Here is a 10,633-nt window from a genome sequence, read left to right on the forward strand (position 1 = left end):
CCTGACTATCAAGTATGCTGTTAAAAATTTAAAAAATTTATTAAATGAATTAAAATCAATTACAAGGTGGAATGAATCTCAATGAACAGCAATTTGTACAAAATAATTAAACAATCAATAGAGCAATTTGAGAGTTATTTGATAGTCCAGAAGCGTGCCCTCTTGTCCGCTGAGGTGGTTGCAAGCAGTTGACCCCCGCAATGCCACTTGACCTGGATCACTTTATCCTCATACTCGCACATTTGTGTCCACTCAGCACTTCCTGCAATCACATACCGTATATACATGAAACAGTGGATTTGGTATGAACAAATCATTATTCTGCATGATCTACCTATCTATGTTACCTGGACACTGTACACATAAAACAGTCATTTGGTATGGAAAGTATCATTGACACTATCTGATTATAATAGACTATAAATGCATTGTATACCTGGGTGTGTGAGACAGACTGTCCCATCATAGGACCCACTCAGTATCCACTGTCCATCGCGAGGGCTCCACTTGACACTGCGACAGTCGTCCGTGTGTGGATGTAGACTAACACGAGTCTTGCCTCCTCTTAGACTATGTATAGAGCAGGACCCATCCTCATGAGATGATACCAGCTCATCTCGTGGAGAACAAATTGACAGAGAGTTGACCGAGTAGCCTGAAGTGATGGTCCATATCGGCTCCTCTTGTCGTATATCCCATAGTCTAATAGTCTTATCTTGACTCCCGGATGCAATCAGATTATCGTCCATCACATCCAGTGCTAGAACTTGCTCTGAATGTCCAGTCAGTGAACAAGCGATTTGTTTTGTAACGGGATCACAGAGTTTAACATCGAAATCCACAGCACCTCCAGACACCAGCAGTCCACTAGGTGTGAACATGAGGTCTCTTATTGTGCCTGAGTGTATACTAAGACTTCCCAATGTCCTGCATGGCGTGTCTGAGCGTGTGGGATCATAGGAGAGTAGTCTGATGTGGTGATCATTAGAACCAGAGGCTAATAGAGTGTCCCCCCTCCAAGCCAGACAATAGATTGAGCCCTTATGGTAGGAGGAGTGATGGTAGAACACTGGGAGGTCAGAGCTGAAGAGAGAGGGGGTGGGGTGGTGTGGGGTGGTGTGGGGTATCCTGAATTATTGCTAATTAAGTAATTCGACAGTGAGAGCAATATTACATACAGTCAATGGCATCTTTGAATGGCCATAACTTCAGTTCCATTGGTTTAATAACATGAAAGCTTACAATGAGCTCGTTAAGATGGTGGCTTAAATTAAAGTCTCTTTTTTGACAAATGGGAAATTATGGCCCATTCCAAATTTGAGATTTAAGTATGTAAATGAATGGAAATTCATAAAATCGTTGAATTTGGATCACTAGAAGTCTAGTTACAGAGAACCATCATCAAACCCCAGCTAGTCAGTGCCTTACCTTATCTTGCCCTCTAGCAGTGGCTTTGTTGAGCAGAGCCTGAGGGTCCTAGAGTTAGCCCCCACTGCCACCACATCACCTGTCTGGGAGAAGGACACTGCCCGAATAGCCTACAGCACGTATAGAGATAGATTGAAAAAAAATTCTTACTTTAATTATAATGAAGATGCTTTTACACACACAGACACACGCATAATGCAACCACACTATAACATTATTATCACACTAACTTACGAATTCCTAAAAGTGCTACGTATAGCTTTATGACTTGTATGCTACACTGCACACGTACACACACACCCACACACACACACACACACACACACACCCACTCACCTGAGTGTCTGTGACCTGTGAGAGAAGTGTAGCAGTGGGCCACTCGATACTCATCTCCTCCTCACAGCCGCTCTCGTCCTGGTTGAAATCAAACCGTCTAGGAAGGGTCAGCGTACGCCCTCGACTCTCAGCGGCCAATCGCTGTGGAGTGTGAGTCACAGGGGAGGTGAGCGGATGTGGAGTGTGTGTAACAGGGGAGGTGGGTGGATGTGAAGTGTGAGTGACAGGGGAGGTGGGTGGGTGTGGAGTGTGTGTGACAGGGGAGGTGGGTGGTGAGGGGGGGAGCACGCTACTAGAGGGTTTAGGAGTGGAGGAATCACGCCCTGTCTTGATGGGAGACTGGAACTGGCTAGGAGGAGAGTATTTGACAAAGTGGTCTTCAAACTCATGAAGGACTTGAGTTTTGTCACAAATTTGAACACTAGACAGTTTCTTAGTTCTTGTGTCCTCAACTGGTTGGACCTCTTCACTTCTATGCCTAGTAGCTTCATCAGGTGACCTGTTCTCTTCCTCTCCATCAATAGTTGATATAGCAGACTCTGTTTGTGCCTCATCAGAACTTTGCTGGTAATTTTGTTCGATTTTCCCGGCAATAGCGATAATAGGATTGCTCACTTCTGCAGCAGTGGGTAGTTGAACAATCGGTTGTTGTGAAATTTCCTTCCGTTCAATAAAAATAGGTGATATCATAGTCTCAGGTTTGGGCTTCAAAACAGTTCGAGTTTTGCTACGTGATGGGACTGTAGTTTGGGGTGGTTGCGTGGGTTCGGAGATTGGCTCAGATGATAAGAACGTCACTCTACAACAAGATGGAGATATTTGGTAAGCACTGTCTGGTTGCTGTGTCATCCATCCACTCAGCTCAAGCATTTCACAATCGCTGGGTCTCTTCTCATCACTACAACGGCTTAAACAAATCTGTTCACATTTCTCGTACATGAGACCTTTGGCTATCAATTGGACTAGCTTAGTATTGAGTGGATCTGTGGTTTTGTTTGAGTGGGGATTTGCATCGATATTGAGCTCTGCAGATATACAGGAGGCAATCCGTTGAAACACGATCAAGCGGGCCGGAGATAGAGACCACTTCGCATAGTCAGCATTTGTGTTAACGGACGGTAGTTTGGCAAGTGATTGAAGGGTTGAATAATCCTTCTGAGATGGACATAATTCTTTCAACTTTGCCAAGAGATCTTTCAGAGTGGCTACATCAGCTATATCCAGTTGACTATTATGCTGCGGTGTTGTTGTCAGCTTCTCCAGATACCATTGTCTAGTAGCCTCGTATAGACACTCTTTAGATCTCTCAGAGCCTTGGAACACGTGAATACAGTCAATGACCTCATCCCAAGCTCCAGTCATACAGAGCTGCCTCAGTATCGATAGTTGCATGGGCACAACTCTTGACGCTAGTTCCTCACAATTATTTTCCAGGGCAATCAGACATTCTGCAGTACAATAGTATGAATAACAGTGATTATGTGCGGACACGCTGAAATAATGTGATTGCTATGAATAAAAATTATTGGTACTAGAGTCGACCTGGTCTAGGTAGATCTATACTCTTAGTGTGCCTTGTTGTGACATACCTGACTGTCCAATTTTCTCCAGATACTCATGTACTGCATACAGCACTTGTGTCTGGTCTATAGTTACTGTACAGGTCATTATTGTAACCTTGATCACTTGAAATCCTTTTTACTAGGTGGGCTATAAATAGAAGAGTATACTGTAGGAATTGTGTTATTGCCATGGCGATTGGTGTCTCAATACGGAGGCGCTTTCTTATCGAGGTACCATACTTAGCCAGGCAGCCCCACCCCCTTCTTATTCTGTTTATGTACAATTTGCAGCATAATAAAACATGTTGTGAAGTAATAAACAAATGCACAGGTCACCAATCAGGTCTAGAGTGAACTGGCAATATAGTGAACACCACAGAGTTCAGTTTAGCCATTGCATCGTACACATAATCCACCGTTTTTTCCTTTACACGATCTTTGTTAATCTTGATAATCTCGTCTCCTGGAGCAATCAGTCCACTGTAGAACTTGGCTGTATTGTCATCGGCAAATCTTGACACAAAAATACCTTTCCTTGCAGCGGACTGTGTTATGTAAATCCCGTACCTCCCATTGGGTGGTCTGTGCAGCTGCACAAGATGTAGTCGTCCTGCAAGCTTGTCTATCATTCTGCCAATCCGTCTCAGATGACTGGGATTGCTGATGAAGTTCAAATCTTGCTTGTATTCAATTTGTCCTTTCTTTATCTGATACATTATTCTGTCAGAGAAGGATCTTCTCACAGGAACTCGTTTCTTTGGTCTTCTTTCAATTTTGAAGCTAGTGCCTCGGCGTAGTTTGATTCTCTGCAGGAAGCTTGAACTTCGTTTCGGGGGATTGGAAGTGGGTGGCTTTAGACTGTCCCCAGTATCTCTGTACCTCCGTGGAAGATTTGGATTTTCGGGTAGTACAATGCAAGTTTTTGTGCTTTCTGAAAATGTTACACTTGCTTTGTCTCTGTCCTGTCCACTTGCTTCACTTATGATTACAATTTCTGGGACTATTGATGCTGTAATGTTGTTGTCTGTATTAATGGATGCTTGTGCTGTAATGTTGTTGTCTGTCGTAACGGATGCTTGCTGTACCTGAACCTCCACTGGTTGTTCATCACCTCCAACTATTGTACTGATAGAGCTGTCAGAATCATGGCCCTCACTTTGTTCAGGGGGTGCTGGAATATACACTATCTCTGCATACTGTTGCTCGGGAGAAAATAAATCAGAAACAGTCGAGTCTGTCCTCTTGAGTTTTGATTCAGTAGGTAGCTTTGACATTCGAAAAATGTCTTCTACGGACAGTCCAATACTAAGAACTCTGGAGCTTTTTTTCGAGGAGTTGCTGGAGGAGCTGTAAGAGTCGGCAGCACTGCTCAATGATCGTACAGAACCTTCTCGTCTCAAGGACTCTATGACAGGCAATTGAGGCACGGTGTACGGATGATGATGCTTGCTTCTAGGAGTAGGTGTAGAGGCTGTTGAGCTGCAGGCTGACTGGTCAATGTCAGGTTGCCTGTAGCTCTCCCTTCGTTTGACTTTACTCCGTTTCTTTGATTTCTCTGAAGGATTTCTCTTGACTTGTGTGTGATAGAGCCAGTCCCACTCTGTCTGCTGGTATGAGCTTTTGTCTACTCTTGTAGAATGTCTCCGGCTAATCTTTGAAGATACTGGAGCAATCTCTTCGTCTGTTGTAGTGTCATCAGTCTGCGAGGGCAGTGATCCTATAGCACTGTCATACTTTGAGCTAGACCTGCTCATCCTCCTAGGAGTTTTTCCACTGCCACTACTACTGAGAGGAGAGTCAGCAATCGACCTGCTCCTTCTTGACGAGCGCCGCGAGCTGCCATGTCTCGATGGGGGACTTCTTTGTAGACTTAATCTGTCTAGTTCACATTCCAATCCTTGTAAGCTTCCAGCTGCAACCAGCATAGACTTTGCTAGTTCCTCACTCAGTGAATTTGCCATTTTGCTGCACAAACAGAGTATAAATAAACTAAAAGGGGGTGGGGCTGGTAATGCAGATTGCTGCATGCAATCCTTACCTCAGCTCTCCTAGAGGCAGTATGCTTAGAGCTGCAGGTATTCAACTCTTCAAAAAATAGTAATGGTTTATGTTAACAGAAGCTACCATAAATCCATCTAGCTAGTGTTTTAATACAGCAGAGTCATGTAAACGAGCTACATGCCACGCCTCCCTATACGGAGATAAGTTACATAACAGGGTTAGGGTGTGTCCCCATATTTGGCAAAGCCGCAACTGTTGAACGGGAAACCACTTTGGTGTGTATTTATAGCCTGAGAGATGCTGCGGTAGTAGTCGATTATTAACAGTATATATAGTATAGGCTCTCAGCTTTAGAAGTAACTAGCTATCTATCAAGGTCAAGTATCAACTCTCAAGTTTAATATTTAAAGTCAAGATTTAATATGTCTTTAGAAGATCCCTTCTTTGTTGTCAGAGAGTGAGTTTGTGCGTCACACTTGTGTGGGTTTGTGGACCCAATCTCTTATAGAGGGAATACCTTACTGTGTGTGTGTCTAGTGTAATGGGTTGACCAGTGTAGCTAGTTTCTTTAATACTGTTGGGTATTGATGATACAAAATTGGACACATAGTATATTAAACGCCATCCCATTAACCATCCCATCAACCTTTGTTGTGTGTGAAGAATTTGTCCGTATGATTACTGTTTAATGTGTACACCCCCCCCCTCTCCAGCGAGGTTCGTCAGTCTATGAACAATGCACAGAGTCAGTACTCACAATGGTCGATGCTGTTAGACAGTGAAGCTGACATTGACAAGGTTCAAGGAGTGGCTACAGAACTCAAGAACTGTATCAAGAGTATAGAATGGGATCTGGAGGACCTGGAACAGACTATCAGTATCCACAGAATGTCCATTCCACACAATGGTTTAATACAGTAGTGGGCTGATTGTGTGGGAAATGAGGTCACATGTGTGCATTACCTGCAGTGTACTATGACCTTATATGAGCGGCTTGTTTAGTGTTGCACCTGGCCGTGCTTATTGGCTTATTGAATACACAGTAAAGGGAATACATGTCAATATTCGTTAGCAGCTTGTGTGTGTGTGTTTGCAATGGCTATGGATAATACATGATAGGTAGGTGTGGGTCAGAGACTAATGACTTGACAGACAAAAGCTCATTAGAGCTACTCAGGTACAAAAGGCTTTTGTTTGGCTTTGAGAGCTAGGTTAACAAATGAGCTGGTAATGATAATCCACAGCAGGTGCGTAGTGATGGCCTAGCAGATGGCCTTGTTTGTTTGATCTATTGTATATAAGCATAATTATCAGTACTGTCAACCTCAAGTATTGGTGTGTTAACCTTGACCTTTGTCAGAAATCGCTGAGGCTAACCCACACAAATTTAGACTGGATTATGGCGAATTGGAAACAAGAAAACAGTTTATCAGAGACACCAGATCAGTAATGAAGGTGAGAGGACATGCACTTGTGGTGGTACTAATGAGGGTCCATTCCCAGGGGGAGATTGTGAAGTACCTGACTAAGCAATGTTAATTAATGTACATTATGTGTGCTAGAATTTGTCAGTCTGGCCTGTTTATTATGTGGTGCGTGTTTGTGGGTATCTATGGCTATCACATGATGTTATTGGGTGAGCAATGAATCAAATTACTGTCAGTATTCATATCATGTTGCGGCTTCTTTATACAATGTCCAGAGAATGAAAGACCACCTGAGCAGTGACCAGGTCAAGGCCAAGTTAGAGCAGCTCAAGCGGAAAGTAAGTGGAAACCATATTACCAGGCAAAGAGAAATGAAATGGGAAAGAATTTACCCCAAAAAGGGAAATTGTTTTAGTCTACTTTCACTTCCTGACTGACTGACTGGTGTGTGTCATTATTTCCCCCAAATAGTGCTTATTTTGTAATGTGTATCAGATTACTTGTATATGGGATGTCAGGATGTTGCTATGTGCTTGGGAACTATGGGTAGCTATCTGGCAGGAACTGGGTACACACTTTGGCATCCATTGTAATCAGATTATGGTGCATAGTGCGTAAAAACTGTGAGACAATAGATGATGTGACTAGACTAGACATAGCCAGTATGTTGTGTGGTCTGTGTCCATATGTCAGTGGGCCTATCCTCCCACGCTCTCTGTGACGTAGACCCACCTTTGTACTACCATAACTAGAGATTGTAAGCTCTTTGATGATTGACACCATCACTTTGCCAAGTGTTGTTCAGTTCTATTTGTTGTGGTATGTTGCTTGCCCTCGGGTTATAAACTAGTTCTAACACGTGCACTTGGGATGGATGACCAGCCTTTTGTATAATTATTAACTGAAATTGTACTATTATTAATCACATTACTAAGTGGTTTTTGCCCTTCTCTGCAGTCACTGTTACACACTGCTCGAGAGAAGAAGCCACGAGGACGATATGCACGTCTGGAGGAGGAAATGGAGAGATCTAATCAGGACTTTATAGAGGGTCAACGCAATCAGCAGCAGATGGTGATAGCACGACAAGACGATCGGTTGGATCAGGTGGGAGCATCTGTGTCCACGCTGAAGAGGATTGGGGAGACCATTGGAGACGAACTAGACGACCAGCAAGTGTAAGTAGAGTCTACAAAGTTGGTAGCTTCCTTTGAGGTTCAACCGTTTGACTTTGTGAATCACACCAATTACTTTACAGACTGTGTTGTTATCCGATTGCTTAGCAAATGAATTCCTTGTCTGACCGTGTTGATTGTTTTGATTACAGAATGTTGGAGGATTTTGACAGAGAAATAGAGCACACAGACTCTCGCATGAGGTCACTCACATCACGGGTCAATAAAGCTATCAAGCAAAGTGGAAGTAAGTTCACACTTCCGTTAGTTGCATTTTGTTGAACATTAGTATACCCTTATAGTATGTGTGATACTTGCTTGCTAGTTGTTGACTGTTTCCCTCACACACGCTCTCTCCACCCACACACAGGCAAGTGTCAACTCTGCACAATCGTTATACTCGTTGTCGTACTTCTCATAGTTATTGCGTTTTTCTTCATTCCGTTTTAATGCAACAGAAACACTTTCATTGTCTGTTTTAGTATTGAGTGTTTGTTCATGTCATCCAATATGTATTATGTGTACATGCATACAGTACAGCTTATAATTATCAATATTGAATTAATTTGGAACAAAGCATTCTACATAATTGGCGGCGTAAACTCGAGGTCAACTTTTATTTGCGGTATTGTCTCGAACTAAACTGTAATTTTAAAAACGTCCCTTACCATTAATTAGAGACAAAATCAGAGCATGCGCAGTAGAGCTAGCCCACTTTTAAAAAAATTGGAGGCACTTTTTCTTTGAAATTAATATTAGATCAACAAGAAGGTTATTGTGCGTCGACTAGCTTACAGATATACAATGGAAGACTACGACAAGTTGGAGAAGATAGGAGAGGGAACCTACGGTGTCGTGTACAAGGCCAGAAACAAGAAAACTGGGAAACTGGTGGCCCTCAAAAAGATACGACTTGAGAGCGAAGAAGAGGGCATCCCAAGCACCTCTGTGCGGGAGATATCTCTGCTCAAGGAACTGAGGCATCCTAACATTGTCGAGTAAGCTTACTAGAGTATCTAGTAGAGGGAATAGAATGTTGTAGGTACAGGCTAGTACATGTGTACAGTCTTAGTGGGTGAGGCTTATGGGCGTATCGTGTCATGATGTCATAATGATTCCTGACACCATTCTAACCTCCACTCCTGTACAGCCTTATGGACATCCTCCACCAGGAGAACAGGATCTATCTCGTGTTTGAGTTCATGTCTATGGACCTCAAAAAGTACATGGAAACTATACAGGGTTCGTTGCGGCCTATGATCGTCAAGGTAAGTCATCTGAATCAGTTTACATCCATTTTGTCAGTGTTTTAACCACCATTTCCTCCCCCGCCTCCTACAGAGCTACACGTATCAGATTCTCCAAGGTATCGATTTCTGCCATGCTCGTCGTGTTCTACACAGAGACATGAAACCACAGAACCTCCTCATCGACAGCAAGGGTGCCATCAAGTTGGCAGACTTTGGACTCGGTCGAGCGTTTGGCATTCCCGTCAGGGCCTACACTCATGAGGTAATGCAAATAGCATCTTGTTTATAATACAGCAATAACCGTAGGCAAAGATTTTCACATGTTCAAGTATTTTGTTAGCTGCACAGGAATAGTTACAAGTATTGTTACCAATTTACTTTGTCAATTTATTGGTAATAGCAATGACTAAGGTGCTCTTTATCCTTCCAGGTGGTGACATTGTGGTATCGAGCTCCCGAGGTGTTGTTGGGCTCCACTCGTTACTCCTGCCCTGTTGACATGTGGAGTGTGGCCTGCATCTATGCTGAGATGGCAATGAAGCGACCACTCTTCTATGGAGACTCTGAGATTGACCAACTCTTCAAAATATTCAGGTAAGCTATGTGATCCCACTCTATAATGTGTATTGTGTTTTCACATGTTAATAGACTTAATAATAGCCAGTTAATTTACACAATCAAGAGTAGATAAGAGTCTACTCTTGACACAATACATGCTGACATGACCTCATTGCTATCCCTCCAGAGTGATGGGTACTCCTAATGATGAAGTGTGGCCAGGAGTGAGAGACCTCCCTGACTACAAGCCAACCTTCCCATCTTGGAATGCCAAGAACCTTAGTGATTTGGTGTCTAATCTCACAAACGATGGAATCGAGCTGCTCAAGGTAACCACACACACGCACGCACACACACACACACACACACACACACACACACACACACACACACACATGCACACCCACACACACACACACACACACACACACACACACACACACTTGTAGCTATACTGTATACTGCTGTTGTAAAGTTTTACTCAATTGCTCTTTGCATGTGTGATAGTGGAAGATTATCTTTACAAACTATAACTATAATTATGCATGTGTTTGGTTGATCGGTTGATAGTTGCTATCATCATATTGTTGTCTCTCTGTAGAGTATGCTAGTGTACAACCCTGGGGAGAGGTTGACGGCCAGGAGAGCAATGACTCATCCATACTTTGCAGACCTGGACAAGAGCAGTCTCCCTGCAGCCGGAGTATAGACACTGTTGCCTATTTACATGTTCCACTGTAATAATATATAGTAGAGTAAATCATCATTGTATTGTGTGTGTGTGTGTGTGTCCTTCCTTATCCTGCACTCATTTGTACTTGTGCAAAGATTTCTAAAGCGGTAATTACCCGCGGCTAAACCCCGAGAATCCACGAATTATAATAGTGTGTCAGGGT

General features: G+C 43.1%; 4 protein-coding genes across 4 annotated transcripts; 2 read left to right on the forward strand and 2 right to left on the reverse strand.

The window, feature by feature from the left end:
• Positions 1–20: 20 nt before the first annotated feature.
• LOC135342609 (uncharacterized) lies at positions 21–3,511 on the reverse strand. The gene is made up of 5 exons (XM_064539389.1): positions 3,354–3,511; positions 1,765–3,212; positions 1,429–1,538; positions 437–1,083; positions 21–262 (listed from the first exon to the last, which is right to left on the reverse strand). Exons 1-5 carry the CDS (start codon positions 3,430–3,432, stop codon positions 135–137), a joined length of 2,412 nt encoding a protein of 803 aa, XP_064395459.1. The 5' UTR covers positions 3,433–3,511; the 3' UTR covers positions 21–134.
• Positions 3,512–3,596: 85 nt separating this feature from the next.
• Positions 3,597–5,529, reverse strand: LOC135342662 (uncharacterized). Its single transcript, XM_064539458.1, has 2 exons — positions 5,365–5,529; positions 3,597–5,291 (listed from the first exon to the last, which is right to left on the reverse strand). The coding sequence occupies exon 2, from the start codon at positions 5,285–5,287 to the stop codon at positions 3,659–3,661; it is 1,629 nt and encodes a 542-aa protein (XP_064395528.1). The 5' UTR covers positions 5,288–5,291; positions 5,365–5,529; the 3' UTR covers positions 3,597–3,658.
• A 22-nt stretch (positions 5,530–5,551) lies between these two features.
• On the forward strand, positions 5,552–8,490 carry LOC135342760 (syntaxin-6-like). The gene is made up of 7 exons (XM_064539610.1): positions 5,552–5,784; positions 6,041–6,204; positions 6,688–6,782; positions 7,030–7,092; positions 7,712–7,932; positions 8,082–8,176; positions 8,300–8,490. Exons 1-7 carry the CDS (start codon positions 5,750–5,752, stop codon positions 8,377–8,379), a joined length of 753 nt encoding a protein of 250 aa, XP_064395680.1. The 5' UTR covers positions 5,552–5,749; the 3' UTR covers positions 8,380–8,490.
• A 139-nt stretch (positions 8,491–8,629) lies between these two features.
• On the forward strand, positions 8,630–10,605 carry LOC135342741 (cyclin-dependent kinase 1-like). The gene is made up of 6 exons (XM_064539579.1): positions 8,630–8,927; positions 9,080–9,197; positions 9,271–9,441; positions 9,610–9,773; positions 9,925–10,066; positions 10,339–10,605. Exons 1-6 carry the CDS (start codon positions 8,734–8,736, stop codon positions 10,444–10,446), a joined length of 897 nt encoding a protein of 298 aa, XP_064395649.1. The 5' UTR covers positions 8,630–8,733; the 3' UTR covers positions 10,447–10,605.
• Positions 10,606–10,633: the final 28 nt, after the last annotated feature.

The sequence above is a fragment of the Halichondria panicea genome, chromosome 10, assembly GCF_963675165.1.
Source record: "Halichondria panicea chromosome 10, odHalPani1.1, whole genome shotgun sequence".
NCBI lineage: Eukaryota > Metazoa > Porifera > Demospongiae > Suberitida > Halichondriidae > Halichondria > Halichondria panicea.